The sequence below is a fragment of the Elgaria multicarinata genome, chromosome 9, assembly GCF_023053635.1.
Source record: "Elgaria multicarinata webbii isolate HBS135686 ecotype San Diego chromosome 9, rElgMul1.1.pri, whole genome shotgun sequence".
Taxonomy (NCBI): domain Eukaryota; kingdom Metazoa; phylum Chordata; class Lepidosauria; order Squamata; family Anguidae; genus Elgaria; species Elgaria multicarinata.
Window position 1 is genome coordinate 35,379,591 of NC_086179.1, and position 19,557 is coordinate 35,399,147.

At 45.5% G+C, this 19,557-nt stretch overlaps 1 protein-coding gene across 1 annotated transcript in view; it reads right to left on the reverse strand.

The window, feature by feature from the left end:
- The window catches only part of SUN2 (Sad1 and UNC84 domain containing 2), a 40,401-nt gene that overhangs the window by 12,239 nt on the left and 8,605 nt on the right, over positions 1-19,557 (reverse strand). Inside the window, exons 3-12 of the mRNA XM_063133533.1 lie at positions 13,468-13,664; positions 11,703-11,843; positions 10,836-10,931; positions 10,145-10,238; positions 8,143-8,213; positions 5,326-5,447; positions 4,930-5,145; positions 3,861-3,938; positions 3,589-3,632; positions 630-795 (exon numbers count right to left, since the gene is read on the reverse strand). Coding sequence (XP_062989603.1) covers positions 630-795; positions 3,589-3,632; positions 3,861-3,938; positions 4,930-5,145; positions 5,326-5,447; positions 8,143-8,213; positions 10,145-10,238; positions 10,836-10,931; positions 11,703-11,843; positions 13,468-13,664 — 1,225 coding nt within the window. The remainder of the gene's footprint in view (positions 1-629; positions 796-3,588; positions 3,633-3,860; positions 3,939-4,929; positions 5,146-5,325; positions 5,448-8,142; positions 8,214-10,144; positions 10,239-10,835; positions 10,932-11,702; positions 11,844-13,467; positions 13,665-19,557) is intronic.

Genomic DNA, 19,557 nt, shown 5'->3' on the forward strand with positions numbered 1-19,557 from the left:
CTGAGCCAGTATCAGTTAAGGGTATCTCTACACAAGGATTTATGTGTGTTGTGCCTCATTCATGGAATTTTACAAGGGTGGGCAGATGACATCATCTTCCACTTATAAACCCCATATATTTCCCACTGCTTTTCTTGTCTTTTTTCTTTCTTCAAAAAAGTCAGAAGAATTGACAGAATGGCTGGACAACGCCTTCTGATTGCTAGCGCTAGGAGCCACCCATCTCAAAAGACACCCAAGTATGTTCCAGAATGATGTATAAATAATCTAGGAATTATCCTTGTGGAATTTGAGTGACTCAGGTATCTGAAGACAGATGAGGAGGAATACTCATATGATGCTTGTGGATTATGGTTTATGACAATAGTGCAGAACCTGTGGCTCTCCAGAAGTCGTTGGGCTCCAAGTCCCATCAGCCCCAGCCCACATGGCTAATGGTCAGGGATGATGGGAGTTGGGGTCCAACAACATCTGGAAGACCATCAGTTCCCCACCCCTGGTTTATGAGATTTCAATCCCTACATAAAAAAAAGTTGAGTTCCCAACCCAACTCCCATGTGTCCAGCTGTCTATTCTACGGATAAAACTCTAAGGCTCCCCAGGCAAATGAAATGTAGTAGGGAACTCACATCTTCTCGCATTCCCTTGATCTCTCCAGGAAGAGTCTCCACGTGTTTTGACAATGCCTTCTGATCAGAGGCCAAGATCACAAAATCCTTCTTCAGCCCCATCAGCTGCGCCTCTAGGGTATCCACCTCCTTTCGCAAATTACCCATTAGACCTTCTTGTGTAGAACTTCAAAAGGAAAACAAAACAAAAGTTTAGATGCTCCTAAAATGCAACTCAAGTAGCAGGCATTTAACCACCAGTCCTCCACTCAAGTTTTTCAAAAACAAGGCTTGCTAGTGGCAGAGTTCCTCCAGCAAGCCCATTTTGACATGCCCAAAGCAACACCAGAGTGTACAACACAAACTGTGCGGTTTGCATGTCTGTACTAGTCGTTACACAATCTCATGTCCTGCACAGAAAGTAGAATACTGACAATTCAGTTTCAAAGAAACTGTCTTGTTTCTTATTGATTTTAATTGCCCATGGGAGCTCTTTTCTCCATTTTTTCTTTCATTTCATTTATTGTGGTCACAGACCAGCAAAGTTAATCTAAAACATGTAGAATATTATTAAAAAGTAACACAATGGCAAAATACAGTTTTGTAGAGGGAGCGCTTTTCTGCTAAAGCATGGGGTGAAATGCTTTAAATAATGAAACAACACTAAAAGGTATCTAGCTCTCATTGTTCTAGATCTATAGGAAGGCTTTAGGGTAGCCACTGAGTAGGGCTCTTTATCCTATCCCTGCTATGTCAAATGGCACCTAGTTCCCAGTTGATCTTAAAGACTACAGCATGACTTGGGGGAAAAACAGTCTCTGAAGTACATTGGTGCTAAATGTAAACAAGTTAAGAGGAGTGACGTGTGACCCTCCATCTGCCCGAATCACATTTGAGCCATTCACAAGCTTCTTTTGTGAACCGCTGGAAAAATGAACACACTTTTAAAAAAGAGAGTTCTAAATTGGCTCATAACATTTTGATGTATGCATATTTTCGCAATGCTGTTTGATAAAGCTATAGTCCAAGGCCACGCAGGCGTGGATTTATTGTTTGAGCCGGAGTGGGGTGTGGGCAGATTCCAAGCTTGCAGAATCTACTTTGGTTTTCACTTGAGCCCTAGAGCCTACCAATTAGCAGATTGCAGTAAAGTTTTGCTTGGGCTGTGAGGATAAACGAACTAAGGAAGGGATGATGATGACGATGATACTGAGAAAAATATTGAGAAGGGGAGCCTGCCTGCGGATGTGGGGGCTAGCCAGAAGGAACCTGGTTTTTGCATGTGCAGAGTTCAGAGCAGAGCAAGCATACAACCCACGCAAACTGAGCAATGCAAACCCAGAGACAAATGCACAGACATTAATTTGCACAATTCGCAGAGTGTGCCCCTGCCCCAAACTGCGCAAAATTGACCTGCCCAGAACAACAACACAAAAGCCCACAGCTGGCCGAGTCAGGCCATGCCGCGGAACAAAAGACCACAGAACAAAAAAACGCAGAAGCACGCCACTTAGGGCAGTGCAGAAGTCCGTAGGTTGGCTCGCGAGGGACAAGCCAAGCCAGGCGAATGGGGACGGTCCGCGAACTGCAGCCCGGGGGAGCTGAGGTGATGGGAGGTTGCCAGGCTGGAGCCCCGGATGGACTCTTGCACCATCCCCCTAGAACCATGTGCAAAACAGGGATGATAGGATGGAGATCAGGCACTTTGATTTAAGGAACAGGATGACTTCTTCAGCTGTGATTGGTTTCATAGTTCTCTTGCAAAAAATAAAACAATAATGATCTATTACTAGCTTTCTTCCCTTTAGCAGCCTCATTTTGTGGTTGTACCTTCCTGATCTACCACAAATCACCCAGAAATCTACCAGGAGATCTCAACCTTCTGCAACACTCTTCATCTAAGAAGGGCTTTGTCTAAGCGACAGGGCAATAGTCCTGTTTACTGTACATGGAGGAGCCTCTAGCAATGTTGGCAGTAGACCTGGTGATGGGTTGCTTCTGCCACCCAAGAGCAGGTCCTGCTCCAGTGGCACAGCCATCTTCTACTCCCCCCCACACACATGCCAGCCATCCTCCCATGTGGAAGTGGAGCAGGATGCTGGTAAGTAACAATATGGGTTCCCAGTAGAAGAGTCATCGGAGGCGTGGGCAGTAAGACTGGGCAATTCAAAGATTGGGACTGAGAAGTTGCCCCTTCCTTCAGCAATAGGGATACTGAGACTGGGCTGAGGGCAGAACTTCCGGTCTGCAGGGTACCCCATTCCGGCCCATGCAGCCTCTTGGGGTTCCTCCGGGGGCTGGGTGGGCTGGGTTTAGGCTCCAAGCACCTGAAGGAAAATCCCCTTGGAAAGCAGGTGCCTGATGCTATCTCCGAGCTGAGGTTGGAGATAACAGTGGGGTTCCCCTTGCTAGCACATGTTAAAGTAAATCAGTCCTACTAACCCTGTGTCTGCTGCCTCATTGATTGGGTGCAATAAATGGTAGCCGCACAGGTCCAAAGGTGGATCACCAGTTTAAAACAGCCTTCCCTCAACCTGGTGTCCTCCAGGTGTGTTGGACTACAACTCCATCATCCTCAGCCTGGCTGGAGGTGATGGGAGTTGTAGTCTAGCCTGGAAGCCACCAGGTTGAGGGAAGCTGGCTTAAAATAAGTCTTCTTGTTCATTACAAATGGAGGTAAGGGCGCCCGACTTCAGGAGAACGAGCAGTTAAAAACTGCCCCTCCGAGCCCCTTCTGTGAGCAGCATCTCTAGTTAAAAGGCTGCAGACGTTAGGAGCGGCATTGATAGCAAGGAATCCTTCAAGTATCTCATGCAGCCTGCTCTTCTGGGGATAGATCCAAGCATCGCTTTCAAGAGAGAACAGCGCTGTTTCTAAAAGAACAATTCCTGCCCGATTTGTGCATTCGTTCCCCAACCCCTCCCATTTCATGAGTTAGGAAATCCCATAGTACGCAGGCACTTGGTGATGCTCAAATTACCTTTGCCATTGTGCAGTCATTTGGAGCATCCGGGCCTCCGTCTCCTGAGGGAAAAACAACACTGGTCAGGACAGGGCAATGGAGCAGGACAACACCCACTATTTGTACACACCTGAAGGGATGCCACTATGTGTATATCTAGTACTAGAAAAGTATAAACAAGCCACAGCAAGAGATGGATGGAGGGAAAACATCTAAGCTACAAGAACACAACATCTGTACGCCTCTTTTTTAAAAAAAAAGAAAAAGAAGAAAAGGTGGCCCAGTTTTACCTCAGAAGCTTGGGAGACTTTCTTCAGGAGATGCTCCAAATCCTTCTGCAGTTGGGATCGGAAGATATCCAACTCACTCTGCAGAGGAACAAACAGAGATGAGAAGTGACATGTAGCTTTAAGCCAATTAGGGCACAATCCTCTGCGTTTTAGACAGAAAGAAATCCTACAACTCCCATCATGATGGGAGTTGTTGACCTCTTTTCCTGTCTAAGCGTACATAGGATTGTGCCCTTAAAGAGGTATAACTGATTAACAATCTGCTTTTGAACAAATCAATTAATAAATGCAATAAAGAAACCTATCCGTACACTGTGTAGCCAAAAGAGCACCACCCATTTACAAGAAGTAAGCGTCAGCAAGCTCAGGGGACCCCCAAAGTTTACAGAAATAATAATTAAAAAATTCAAAAAAGAACCCTAAGGTGGGCCCCCTCAAAAACAGCCTGTCGAGGATTGGACATATGCAGTGGCCACAGGCGGGCAGGGAGGAACAGAAAACAGGAGGGAGTATAGAACTGAATCTTGGCTGGCTGCCATATTGAACAAGAAGACTCTCCACTGCAACTTTTTGTTACAGGTTCCACATACTGCAAAACTGTAATAAAAGCATGAACAAGTATGTTTGAGTCATTTGTTTTAGAAAGATTTTATTATATACCCCCACCCAGCAGTTTTCCTGCCTAAAATTGCCCTTCAGGTCCCACTTGTTGCAATGGTACCTTTGGGGGCAAACAACAGCTTCAGGAGGGCAATTCTAGGTGGTAAAACAGAGTAGGGGAAAGGCTTAACCCCCCTTCCCCCTCCTCCACCATATTTCGGCTGCTGCCTGCATGGCCATTCAGATGTGTGGGACTACAACTCCTAGCAGGCATGTCCAATGGCTATGCTAGCAGGGAATTATGGGAGTTACAATCCAACCCATCTGGAGGGCACTGTGTTGTGGAAGGCAGCTGTAGAGCTTTCGAAACTGGAGATTAAAGCAATTATTCACACCAATGAACAAAGCATCAAGCGTGCAGCCCGACCATCTGCCCTCCTCCGCCTCATTCCCTGGAGGTGTCTTTTACCTGGAGGTGGAGGTCTGTCTCTGCACGGAACTCTTCTCTCATGGCCGTCTCTCGGCGCCTCACCAGCCCGTCCAGCAGCGCCAGGGTATCGTCATGCGATGGAGCTGCTCCCTCTGTGGCCTTCCCCCTCTGGTGCTGCAGCACCAAAGCCGCAGCTTCCAGGGTCTCAAAGCGTCTCTCCAGTGCCTGTAGCCGAGACAAAACCTGCTGCTGGGCCTTTTAACCCAGGAACAGGAAGACAGAGGTGTGAGACTATTCTCATCCATTGTACAGTATCTTCCAGGACTGAATAATGTAAGGGCACAATCCTACACATGTTTAGACAGGGGAAAAAACCTCCTACACATGGCTCACTGTTCTCTAATTGCGCACCTCCAAGATAAACTGAGCACTCACTTCAGAGAAACCAGCGAAGTCTCCTGCTTCGTGTTGCTTTTTGGATACAGGAGGAGACAACTTTGCAGATCCCCAAGAAAACATAGAAGGATGGAGTCCAAAGGGGTAAAAATACCAGGCACCTAACATTATGAGAAGAAGGAAATTGTCTGGTTAAAGATAATTTCAGAGTATACACCAGAAGATACTCCAAAGAGCTGTTTAGGCAGGTAAATTTTATCCAACGCCACTGATATACTAATAACACTGAAACTCAAGGTCATCCACCAAATTTATTCATTCACAGTATTAATAAGCTGCTCTTCAGGGCCTTGTCTCACAAAGAGATATACACAGAAAGGAATTATGATGCAAGGTTGTAACCACTACAAGTTTGTAACCCAGGATGTGCAGAGAGCAGGTGTCCAGATTTTTTTGGACTACAACTCCCAGCATTCCTAGCCATTGGTCATGCTGGCAGGGGCTTCTGGGAGTTGAAGACCCAAACATCTGAAGATCTGTGTTCTGCCCACCACTGCACTGAGTACATCAGGAAGGTGTACAATAGCTAGCTTGCTCTGGAAAACAAGCCACTAATGATCTCAGTTAAACCTCCCAAAAGATGCATGCCAGGAATTGAACCTGGGACCTCCTGCATGCAAAGCATACACTCTACCACTGAGCTATAGCCCCTCCATATAAAAGTGACTTTAATAAGAAGAGATCTGACAAATTCATGGAGTATACGGCTAAGAAAGCAAAATGAACCATTGGGCTGGTGGATTCTAGGAATAGGTCTTTCTCAGTGGTAGCCCCCCACCTTTGGCAATTCCTACCCAAGTTAGGTATGTATGGCTTCATCACAGTTTGCTTTAAAAACACACACATCGGAAGACACATTTATTCCACTCTGCATTTTGTGCTTAAAAATCGCTGTGTGCAGATGTTTTTGTAGTATTGCATGCAGTTGTGTGAGGCCAGTGCACCTGGAATGCAGGTTAAAAATCTTTTAAAATACAAGCAACAACAACAGCAACTAAGTGGAACCTCCATGTTCAGTGGCAGTATACATCTGAGGACCAGATGCAGGGGATTATTTATTTATTTATTGCATTTCTATACCGTCCAATAGCCAAAGCTCTCTGGGCGGTTCACAAAAGTTAAAACCATCAGACACGAATCAAAGTATAAAAGAAACAACTATATAAAAACACAATATAAAAATACTACATAAATGCACAATCAGGGTAAAACCGATCAGGGATAAAGTAGGGTGACCGCATGAAAAGGAGGACGGGACTCCTGTATCTTTAACAGTTGTATAGAAAGGGGAATTCCAGCAGGTGTCATTTGTATGCATGCAGCACCTGGTGAAATTCCCTCTTCATCACAACAGTTAAAGCTCCTGCAGCTTTAACTGTTGTGATGAAGAGAGAATTACAGCAGGTGCTGCTGAAATTTCCTTTTCTATGCAACTGTTAAAGATATAGGAGCTCTGTCCTCCTTTTCATATGGTCACCCTAGATAAAGTACAGAGGTCCTGCTTGTGACCTTCTAGAGCAGCCTTCCTCAACCTGGGTCGCTCCAGATGTGTTGGACTGCATCTCCCAGAATGCCCCAGCCAGTTGTAGTCCAACACATCTGGAGCGCCCCAGGTTGAGGAAGGCTGTTCTAGAGGCACCTGGCTGGCCACTGTTGGAGAAAGGATGCTGGACCACTGGTCTGATCCTGCAAAGCCATTCTTATCTATTGCATTTGCACTCTTCCCTTCCTCCAAGGAACCCGGGGTGGATCCACAAGTAGTCATCAGATGTTTCTTTGTTTTATAGAATGCATCCACTGAAGCTGCAATTTGAAGGGAGATGTGAGGTGATGATGGGGAAGCTTCTTAACCCTTTCCGCTTACAGTCTATTGCTCACCTGGCCCTCGTCTTGACAACTCAGTTCTGCGTGGGGCGGCGTGAGGTGGCCGCCGCATTGGCACTCCTTTTGACCCTCTACATTGGAAGGAGCGCAGTTGTGGGCTTTCCGGTAGGCACCCCGTCCCAGCCCACCCAAGCACACACATGCGGCAGTTCCGGGGCACCCGGGAGCATCTGCGCCCCCTCTTCCAAGGTTAGGGATTATTTTACAAAAATATTGGCATAAGTGTTTTTCCCCCTTTCTTTTCTTTTCAAGCTGTAAATGCGGAGGATCACATTTACAGCAAATGTGGGGGGGGAGGAACAGGGTGCTCCTTCCCTCACAGAATATCCAACCCCTCCCTTTATTTTTAATATTTTTAACAAGGGTCCACAGAGGTGCGGAGCCTCGCTCCAAGCTAAAAAAAAGTCGGGGCAAGTGTCGGGCTTTTTTAGAGCGGCGCTTTGGGGCTTTGCCCCTGGATCGCTTCGGAGTGGCGGACGTGTCATGTAGATCACCTGCTGCCACTCCGAAGCTACTGCGGGGAAAAGCGCCTGTCTAGACAAGCCCCTGGTAAAAATCCTCCCCCTAAGTTCCTTTTACCCCCCACAAGGGAAAAAAAAAACCCGTATGGGTGCCCATATTATTTTCACGTCTAGGTTAAAAGCAGCTCATGTTGGGGAAGCGACTTTCAGTAAAAAGACGTGAGAGGAGAGGTTTAAGCAGCCACCTCCCTGCACCTGCCTCCTTCTTCAAACTGCAGGCCCAGCAGTTTCATTTTATAAAAGAAATGAAATCTGGAAAAAGAATCCTAGGGCTAAAGGGAACGTGCCGTGTCATCCTTGGAATGGCTTTACCCTGCGCCGTACAGAGAGCCCCGGGGAAAGGACGTGCAGCACGAGGCCGCAAAGGACAAACGCGAAGCTCAGAACTCACCGTAACCAAGAGCAGCCAGGAGGAGCAGCAGGAGCAGCCACAGCAGCAGCTTCTTCAGGACTGGGTAGCTCCTGCAGACCAACAAGAGCCCAGGGGAGAAGAAGCATCAATACAATGCCCCCCCCCACACACACACACAAAGGCAGGACCAGGCATCATAAGACAAGGGTGCAGAACCTCTTTCAGCCAGAGGGCCGAATTCCATTTCAGATGAGCTCTAGGGGCTGCATTTGGTGGGTGGGGCCTAAGGCAACAGGGGGTGGGGCCAATGAGAAAAGGGGCAGGGCCAAAATATCAGCACATTTTAGCTTCAAGTTCTTCCTGCCACTAACTAAGCCTTAGGAGAGGCCTTTCAACCTTCCAGAATGAGGCGGTGGGGAGATCCCCCAATGATCAGAGGCTGAAGAAAGGCTGTAGCCTTCTGAGGAGCCCTGGGCATCTGGAGTGGGACCCGTGGAGGTCTGGATTTGCCCCCCTTCCCCACCCCTCGAAGTTCTGCATTCCTGTTATAAGAGAAGCGGGACTGCCACTCCTTGCCTTTTGGCCCTCTATGTGCTGGTGTGACATCAGGCTGTGGGTCTCCCCCACATCACAACTTCACACCATTGGCTGGAGGAGGAGGAGGAGGAATACACAGTAGGATTATGCATTATTAACCTTAATGCATTCCGTTAACCATTGTGTGGTTAAGCAGCATGGTTTAGCGTGTTGTCTGAACGGGGCCAATGTGTTGTTTATTTAATTTATTTATTACATTTATATGCTGTCCCATAGCTGAAGCTCTTTGAGCTGTCTACCAAGATTATTGTTGTTGATATTAACAAGAAAATGGATCAAAGAGTCCTAGATTAGCAGTTGCCCTGGATCTCTTATAACCGCCAGTTCCACCCTCCAGCTCTTGGGCTCCTGCTACTGGGTTGCTGTGGCATTCCTGCTCCCATCCTAGTGAGAATTCCCCTCCTCTAATATAAGGCCTTTCTCACCCTCAACAGGATACAACTTCTCCCACACCAGGACAGTCCTCTGTCTGAGGAGACACACAGACTTCATGCTTTAACCTTATATTCTCCCTTTGTTACTTTCCCCTTACACAGCCCTGAGCAGGAGGTATCGGATTTTATAAACACATAAAGCTTTATTAATGACCGTACTAAGTTGTTGAATAATAATAAGTTGTTGAGTAATTTTTAAATGACTCTTTCAATATAGGCTCTCTCATACACGCATTATTCTAGATCACACTCTCAGACAGTCCTCTCACAACCACCACAGACATTCGCTGAATCCTTAACTCACTCACTCACTCACTCTCTCCTTCCCCCCTAACTCTAGTAGACTATTTCCCATCTCTGATCTAACCCCTCTGGCATCTTGTCCCTGTCTGCCTCCCAAAGGTACCGCACCCAGTTTATATAGCACACACACACTTCACCCCCTCCTTCTCCCTCTCTCAGCCAATCAGCTCACACATGCAAATTCATGATTCTCACCCTAAAGATACTTATCAAACCATAGATCTACAACAAGAATACAAGGTTATAAAACTAAACTCAGTATGTTCTGAAATGTAACGTTGCTCTGCATATGGTAATCTTCTAGCTCCCAGCATTCCTGGCCATTGGCCATGCTGGCTGGGGCTGATGGGAGTTGAAGTCAGTGGAGGCTGGTAGCTCTGATGTTGGTGGGGTGGTGAATCAAGGTTTCAACAGAACTCTAAAGAAGCTATCCAGGGTACTTTGCACTACCCCACTGACATCGGAGTCACCAGCCTTCACTGGTGGAAGTCCAAAACATCTGGAAGGCAGCAGGCCGGGGAAGGCTGTTCCAGCCAATACGAGGCAGCCTAGGTGGGGACAGGAGGGTGACAGCGTTCTGAAATGCTGGTCAATTTTGGGAGCTCCATGTTGTTCAACTCTGCAGGCATTTAGACCATTCATTTCCCACCCAATTATTAGTTTAGGAGTCACACTCATGAGTGTTCTGAATCCTCTTCTGCACTGACCGTGTTAAGACGAAGACATCCAAGAGAGAGGCTGCAGTGGTGAGACGGTACCACGTGGTCCCGATCCACCAGTATAACAATCCAAAGAACCGGCCTGTAAAAAACAAACAAAGCATAGTGGTAACATCTGTCCCGACAGGCTGCTAGAACGCCACTTCCCTTTGTTTGCCTTGTAGCCCCAAAGACGCCTTTCTAGACAGAAGTCATAAGAACATAAGAAGAGCCACGTTGAATCAGACCAAGGGTCTATATAGCCCACCATTCTGTTCACGCAGTCTCCAGCCTATGAGAAGTCTTTCTTTATCCATTTGCCATATAGGCAAATTTGACAGCAGAATTGGCAAATGCTCAGAAACCAGGAGAAGAACATTTAAATCTCCCAAGTTTGGGAGTTTCTTTGTACCATTTCTTCATCCTCAGCCATCGATTCTTCTGGAATGACTGCACTTCTGACAAACTGGTTCTACAGGGACTGTAGGTCTGGGAGAGAGGCGAAGCTATCTCTAGCACAGTTTTCTGTTCCCCCTTCAAGCTACGATTTCCAGGACTGAGGGACACACCATGATGATTAGACTAGCATAGAACCAATAGCAGTTCATAGCATAGATAATGTACTGTTATAGTTTCCTTTGGTAACTTGTGTAAGGTAAGACCAATCCTGTGAATAAACACGAATGGCTTTTCCCGTTACCTGGCGACGTAAGCACCAGCCACAGAAGAGAGCCCATTTTGGAGAGGGCATTCCTGAACCCAGAACCAGAAGCGTTCTGGTCCAAGGAAGTGTGACCTGCAGGAAACAGAGTAGAGATTGTCAGAAAACAGAGCATCCTCTCTCTCTCTCTGGCTCAGTTCAGACAACACGTTTCTCAACGTTCGTTTTAGAACTCCAAAGTGCAGTTTTTACACCACTGTTGAGAAACTCCACCCCACGGTTATAGTTGTACCCAAACCAGAAATCAAATGAACATTACCAGCTATGCTCTTTCCATTCCCAAAAACTGGTTTAGCAAGTTCTCAGGACAGTTCAGTCTGATCCGGAGAAAAGTCTATAGGCTAGTGCCTATGACATCACCAACATCTCCAGCACCCCCAGGTCAATTTTGCAACTGTTAGCATTCGCATTTTTTGAAAATAAGGTGAAAGATAAACTTATACACAGATAAACACATATAGTCCAAGTTAAACCATCATTTTTAAAAGAAGAGGAATAGCCCTCCTGAAGCATGAGGGGAAGGGCAAGAGCGATGGTGGAACCAGAGGTCAACTTGCAGATACATATACATGCGAGGCAACTTTTAAAGCTAGAATTACATTGCAGGTAAAGGATCCGGCGGGACCACTGTTAACACCTTACAACTGCCTCCACCCTAAGAGGCCAAAGATAACCTGTGCTGAAGACAGGGCTGGAAGCGAAGAGATTCTAGGACCGTTACATCCCATCCCAGTCATGAAGCAAAATCTTCTGCACAAAACAACATCCACCACATGCTCAGTGTTTTTTCTGCTGGGAGGTCTCTCCTCTTAGGGCTGCTGCCTTAGGCAAAGAGCACTTCCATACCTATGTAGTCATCTTCTGAGGAGTAGCCAGACGAAGACGCATAGGTGTCGTACATCTTCCTTTCTGCCAGCCCATTAATTTTTTTACTGGGCTCTGTGCCTCCTCCAGTGCCTCTTCTTCTTCTCATTGAGAGCTCCTCACCTAAGCAGGAAAACACAAGCCCTCTTTAGAAACAGGCTCGGAGACTCTTGTACACCTCTTCTCAACAGTGTGGCCCCGTTCAGACAACACGCTAAACCATGCTGCTTAACCACAAAATGGTTCATGGAATGCATGCGTTCCATGAACCATTTTGTGGTTAAGCAGCATGGTTTAGCGCGTTGTCTGAACGGGGCCTGCGTGTGGCCCTCCACCTAATATTCACGTGGCCCCTAACCTAATTTCAAAAGACCTCTGCAAGGGATGTGTGCAGACCCTTCCTCAGCAGCCCGCTGGATGGGGAAGAAGAGAGAAAGAGGGTGCTTCTAGAGGAAGCTTTTAATATGTGATCGGCTTGCCTTGTTCACAGGATTTCATAGGCATTTCCACAGGACGTCATGGTCATCCAGTAATTCCCCCCTGCTTCTCCTGCCCTTTTCCCATTGCACAGGAAATCCATTTGTTTTTCAAGGGGCACAATAACAGCGCAGACGTCAACAGGTGTGGATGCTCGATATAACTTTCCGGCATTTTGCTGGGTGTGTGGTTATGACACACACTGTGATGTTATTGAGGGACGGGTTCCAATGACACTCTGCGGGAGCATTTCTCCACATCTGTGCCACTTCATTTCATGCTGTAAGAGCTCTAATAGCGGAAAATACGTCCCAAATTGCAGTGTGCTTTCGTGGAGCCGAAAGGATTTGGGAGCATGCAAAAATGGAAGACCAATGCTTTCCCATCTCTCATTTCAGCTATATTATTAACTGTTGTGCATGGAAGTGCCTTTTCTAAATTGGCTGTGTTACTTTTTTTTAAAGGTGCATGTGCTGGTGGATAGATTTGCCTGTGAGCATGCCCACAAAGAAAGAAAGGAGCGTGGTGGGTGGGAAATGACTGGCAGAGGGGAGGGAAGAGGTGGCAAAGGGAAAGGACAAAATGGCAGCTACCATCGCATCTCGTCTTGCTTCGCCCACATGTGTGGATGGGAGGTTGTAGAATATGGCACACAGAAAAATTCACCAAAAAGAACGCTATGCCTTCTGCAGTGTGATACACCCATTACAATTCTGGATTATTATTTTTTAATGGAACTGAATGACCTGCACCTGCAAGAAGGCTTCCATCTGAAAGCACCCAGAGAAAGAAGGGACTATCAGGAAGCAAAGCAGACAGAGAAGAGGGTGGCAGAGAGAAAGGGAGAGAGAAGGCGGATGAGAAAAAATATAATGAATGGGCATAATGCATAGCTATTATTGGCCAGTAGTGCTTCTATTATTAATGTTCATCCTCTTGTTACGTTGAGGGCCTTTGGCTGAAAAGTGGCATTAAAAAATGACGCATTTTTTATTCTTCTGTTACAATAAGGCAGGCAGAATACTGTATTATTCTAACAGGAAGAAATGGTGCAAACAGTGGAGCAGAGGTAATATAAAGATTGCAGAATAAGTAATACCAGTGAAGGAGCATGCTGGATGGTTATGTAGAACCTGTGGTGAGGGAACCTGTGGCACTCCAGATGATGGTGGACTCCAAATCCCATTGGCCCCTTCTGGCATAGCCAACATCTGGGAGGCCAGAGATCCTCCCCTCCGCTCTACAGTATATACAGAAGAGAAATACTCACTCCAATAAGAATTGCTTTCCAGCGGATCATCCAAGGTAGTGCTGCTTTGAGCAGAAAGTCCCCTGCCATCGTCCAGGTAGGATTCCCTGACCACAGACTCACTGAAGTAGGATGTGGTGTGGGTGGTGGGACCGGTCCCCAGGCTAGGGGCTGGAGAGGGGCGCTTCACACTACTGGATTTCCTTCTCAGGCTCCGGCTGCAGGAATAAGGAATACAGGAATAAATTGATACGGGAATAGGTTGATATTGTGATAAGACGATATATAAGAAAGAGGTAAAGCAAGGGTCCCCAACCTTTTTGGAACAGTGGGCACTTTGGAGAATTTGAGATCCTGCTGTGGGCACCACCACAAAATGCGTAATCCATGCGTCACCGCTTTGGCATCTGCCTGTTTAGCTTATGGATCTTAGGGTTCGTCTTATTTAGCGAAAACGTTTGCTTCATGCCTTTTGGATGATGCAACGACTCTTTAATAAGGGATTGTCTCATCTGGCTACTAATGCTCCTTTTAAATATATGTTTTATTTATTTATTACATTACAGAGGGCCTTCTCTGCTGTGGCACCCCGGCTGTGGAATGAGCTCCCTAAGGAGGTTCGCTTGGCACCTACATTATGTGCTTTTAGACGCCAGGTGAAGACCCTTTTATTCTCCCAGCATTTTAACAGTCTTTAAATAAATTTTAACTTAGTGTTTTAAATTTGTAATTTTGCATTGCTGCTGTTTTTATCTGGTAGAGCTTTTATAATGTATTTTATATTATGGTTTTATACTGTTGTTTTATACTTTGAATGTTTTTAATTTTTGTGAATCGCCCAGAGAGCTCCGGCTATTGGGTGGTATAGAAATGTAATAAATAAATAAATAAATAAATAAATATACCGCCCAATAGCCGGAGCTCTCTGGGCGGTTCACAAAAATTAAAACCATTCAAAGTATAAAACAACAGTATAAAACCGTAATATAAAATACAATATAAAAGCTCAAGCAGATAAAAACAGCAGCAATGCAAAATTATAAATTTAAAACACTGAGTTAAAATTTATTTATAGACTGTTAAAATGCTAGGAGAATAAAAAGGTCTTCACCTGGCGTCGAAAGGTGCCAATGTAGGTGCCAAGCAAACCTCCTTAGGGAGCTCATTCCACAGCTGGGGTGCCACAGCAGAGAAGGCCCTCCTCCTGGTAGCCACCTGCCTCACTTCCCTTGGCAGGGGCTCGCGGAGGAAGTTAATTATATGGTAACTTCCAGCCGTTGTGTCTCTTTGTGGGGAGGTTATTACACAGAAAAACTTTTGTACTGGAACGGTCTTTATTATTCACTGATGTACACGCCTTTCTAAATTATTGACCTGCTTCATGGAAATTAACAAATGGATTTTTTGCAGCCTTTTGACAGCTGAAAAACTAATATCACAATATTGGAAGGATTAACACTCACCTCCTACAATGCAATGGATTTAGGACTTTTATAACACTTTCAGTGGCGTATAGACATCACTTGGGTACTTACTTGGATATTTGGTCCACTTTTGTTGCAGCCCATGTGTAATGGCTAGAAGTTTGTATGTATATTTTAAAATATTATTATAATAATAATAATAATAATAATAATAATAATAATAATAATAATAATCTGGTGCTTGAAGGCACCACATCTAAATCCATTGGGAATCCAGTTCAATGCTGGTTGCAGGCAGGAGTCTTGGACAGATGCTCTCAGCTGTCTCTATTTCCAGGTCCAGGATTTGGGGGGCCCTCATGCAAGTTGCCCTTACTGGGCCCCCGCCAAGATGACTGCAGCCTCTCCCTCTCCGTTGCTTCATTTCTTCATTCCTCACTGCTTGCATGCTCAGAGAGCTGGACAGGCTGCCGAAGCAAGGAAGATGCGCAGCAATCTCCCTACAGCGGTATGGATCTTGGCAGGTGCCCAACAATAACACGGAACAGAGGCAGCAGTTGCAATAAGCATCAGAAAAAACACAATATTGAACAGCACCGAGCTGCACCAAAATTATTCCATGAGGTAAAAGAATTTTTTACAATGCGATAACAGCGTACAACATCATATAATTAACTTAAGTGTACACCCATACCGACACAGTAAGAAGTTACACGAAGCAGGTTCATAAATGTGTCACACAATTCCCAAGCGAATGTATAACGAGGCGTCAAGGCTGGTGAGTTTTTGAACAGCCATTGTATGACACATTTATGAACCTACTTTGCGTAACTTCTTACTAGGTCGGTATAGGTGTACACTTACGTGAATTATACGATGTTGTACACTGCTATTGCATTGTAAAAAAATTCTTTTACCTCATGGAATAATTTTGGTGCAGCTCGGTGCTGTTCAGACTTGTTTTTCAGGTGCCCAACAACAACATTCTCTGCTTCCCCCTCCCCTGAGTATGCCCATCTCCCACCACTGTTGCCTCTGCCCATTTGCTTGCCTCTCCCTTCTGGGCCCAATGCATAACAACTCTCAGAGGCATGCAGCACCTACTGCTCCTCCGAATTCTTCTCACTACTTGCTTACTTGGAGAGGGCAAGGGGGACAGGCGGGGACAGCACGGAGGGGCTACAGCAGTTGGGGGCCTTGGCAGTGGGCCCCTACCGGGACACGGGCCTTGATGAGTGCCCCAGCATGTATTATTATTATTATTATTATTTATTTATATAGCACCATCAATGTACATGGTGCTGTACAGAGTAAAACAGTAAATAGCAAGACTCTGCCGCATAGGCTTACAATCTAATAAAATCATAGTAAAACAATAAGGAGGGGAAGAGAATGTGAACAGGCACAGGGTAGGGTAAGCAGGCACAGGGTAGGGTAAAACTAACAGTATAAAGTCTGCACAACATCAAGTTTTAAAAGCTTTAGGAAAAAGAAAAGTTTTTAGTTGAGCTTTAAAAGCTGCGATTGAACTTGTAGTTCTCAAATGTTCTGGAAGAGCGTTCCAGGCGTAAGGGGCAGCAGAAGAAAATGGACTACCCCTGACAACTGCCCCATTGCTCTTTTCATTTTAATCAGTAAATATTACTTTCCCCACTAACCAGCTCTTGAATTCAGAGGTTCTGGCTGCAAAGAGTTCTGACAGAGAAGCACCTTGGACAGCTCAGCTCACCATGGACAGTTCTGACTGAAACCCAGAGCAGATTCACCACCCCATTGATATGAGAGCCACCAGACTCCACTGCATGGACTTGTGTACACACACACACGCACACAGAGAGATGGTGCTACTTGCTAACTGATTGCTGCTAAACTCTTACCACTGAATAGCAGTATCCAACCATCCAGGAGTTGAACTGAATGGGGGAGAGAAAAGAGGAGGGGAGAAATGATGCATCTCTAAGGTTATTACAAGCAACTACTGTGTGTCTATAAGTGGAGATAATGGTGCACCGTACAAGGAGTCTGAGTGTAGTGTGGCAGTTAAGAGTGTTGAACTTGGACCAGGAAGACCTGGGTTGGAATTCCTGCCCTGCCACAAAGCTTAGTAAGTGAACCTGAGGACATGCTCAGCCTAACCTACCTAACAGGGTTGTTGTGAGGATCAAATGAGAAAGGGGAACCCATGTGAACCTCGGAGGAAGGGTGGGATAAAACTGAGATCAATAAGTCACCAGCTGCCATTTGTATATTACATAAATGTATCCCATTCTGCCCCCAAAGACAGCTCAATGCATATACATTAAACCATGTTTTTTTTTAATTTATATTAACTTTTATATGCCACTTTGGCAGCAAAAACAGCCCCCAAAGTGGCTTACAACAATAATACACACCTGTTCCACCACCAAATAATAATTAAACACTTTATCCTCATCCTCTGAAATAGGTTATTATTATTATTATTATTATTAATTTATATAGCACCATCAATGTACAGTCTTAGGGCAGTCTTCTCCTACCTGGTGCCTTTCAGATGTGTTAGATGATGAGAGTTGTAGTGCAACACATCTGGAAAGCAACTACAATCATCCAGCACATCTGGAGGGCACCAGGTTGGAGAAGGCTGGGTTAGGTTGAAAGAGCCCAAAGCCCCACAGGTGGGGAAAGGATCCTGCAACAGACGGACCCGTCCTCCTCTGCTGCCTTCTAATGAAGTTTGTCTTTAGCTGGCTTTATTCTGTTCCTTTTTCTAATGTCAACGTTGGAGTGATGGCTCAGACCACCCCTCCTTGTACTTGGGATGGAGAAAAATGAAACTTTCAGTTTCTCGTTTTTCCAATCTTAAATTCAGTTTGTCCTGAGCTTTAATCATTTTAATTTTTAAGTTCGCATGAAATTTGAATGAATCTTTGTGCACATTTCTCCTAATGCATGCATTTTTGTAGGCCCTTTTGCATTCTATATACATTTTTGCCAGTCACCCTAATATAATGCATTTTTAACATGATTTCTCCTAATATACACATATTTCTATGCATGTTAAGATTGGCGAGCCCTAATGCAAAATTTGGAGAAGTGCAAATTTGGAAGAATGACTGCTTCAGTTCACATAGAGCTCCATCAGATGAGTGTTTTATTGCACGCTCATTACTGGGCACTCACAGATTTTCACGGGCTCCTCTCATGATGACAACTGCCTCCTGCCCCTTCTAGCCTTCTTCACACAACAACAACAACAACAACAACAACAACAACAACAAAACACCCCAGTAAATCCAACTTATTTTTAAAGACGGAGGTTGCTGCTATCTCCTGCTGTGTGCAGGAGAAGCAGTGGGATCAAAACGGCCCACTGAATGGGCCATGTGCACATTGTTTACTTCCTCTTTCAAAAGAGGAAGTATTGAGGGACAAACGTGTGGACAGAGAAGTGACAGTAAGCAAATGTGATTTCCCCCTGTGTCTCAATGTGTTTCAAAAGTGCAAAATTCGGCAAGTTCACAATAAAATTCCACATATGCAACAGCACACAACTTTACCCATGCAACAGATGGGTTGTGATGGGTCTGGGTGGGTGAGGTGGCCCAGAAGTGAAAACCTGTGTTTACAAGGTGTCTCTGAGCTTGAAATGTTCAAGAAATGCCTCACCAAACCACAGCAGCTCATATTTGCTGGGTTACAGTAACTACTTCCTGTCTTACCATGCTCTCACTCGATCAGATGCGGATGCTCAGGAAATAAGCCAGTGAGGCACAACTGAGGGTATTTCCACCACAGCAACACACAATCGGAAACTGCTTTTTGTGCAGAAATAAGAGAAGATAGTGCAAAGATAAATATTTTGCTACAGAGGAGAGGCTTGAGCTTATTTCAAAATAGCACAAGCAGCTATTTTTGCATTTTGTTTAAAGTGTGTGTGTGTAAGGGAGAGAGAGAGAGAATACAGGCAGGTGGCAACGTCCTTTTCAGCCGCCTGCTGATCTTCAAACAAGCAGAGAAGATGCACTGAACACAGAGAACACTGCCTGCTCTTTCTCCCACCTCTGTTTCCTGCCCGCTTCCTCTGCAGCAACTGTGGTTTTCGTGGATGGGGTTAGCGTCTAAGGGCTTCTCGTGGTGCAGCAGGAAGGAAGGAAGAGATTTGAAGAACGTAACAGCCCTGCTGAATCAGAACAATGGCCTATGTAGTCCAGCACAGTTTCTCACAGTAGCCGACCAGCCACCTCTTGGAAGCCCAGAAGACATGAAGGCAAGAGACTTCAAAGGTCAGGCAATGGGCCGGTTCAGACATAATGAGAAGCCAGAATTCTTTAGAACGCTCATTACTGTTATATCTGAACCTGTCCAGTAGATATTCTTAGAAGGCAACTGGGGTTGCCATGTGACCAGGGAAAAAAATCTGGCTGTATTATTATTATTATTATTATTATTATTATTATTATTATTATTTGGCTTTACGGTCATTTGCCAGAAAAGCTAGTGTCAAAGGGCACGACTAGACGAGGGCTTATCCTGGGGATTGCCCTGGGATCATCCCTGTGCGCCCACATGAAGCACAGGGCATCACAGGAGCAGAGAGTGATTATACCTCCCTTGCCCCGGAATATCGCCCTACCCGTTTTTCCCGATTTTTCCGCAGTCTTGGGATGATCCCGAGACTGTGGAACGTGTGGCCCGCCTTTGCTGG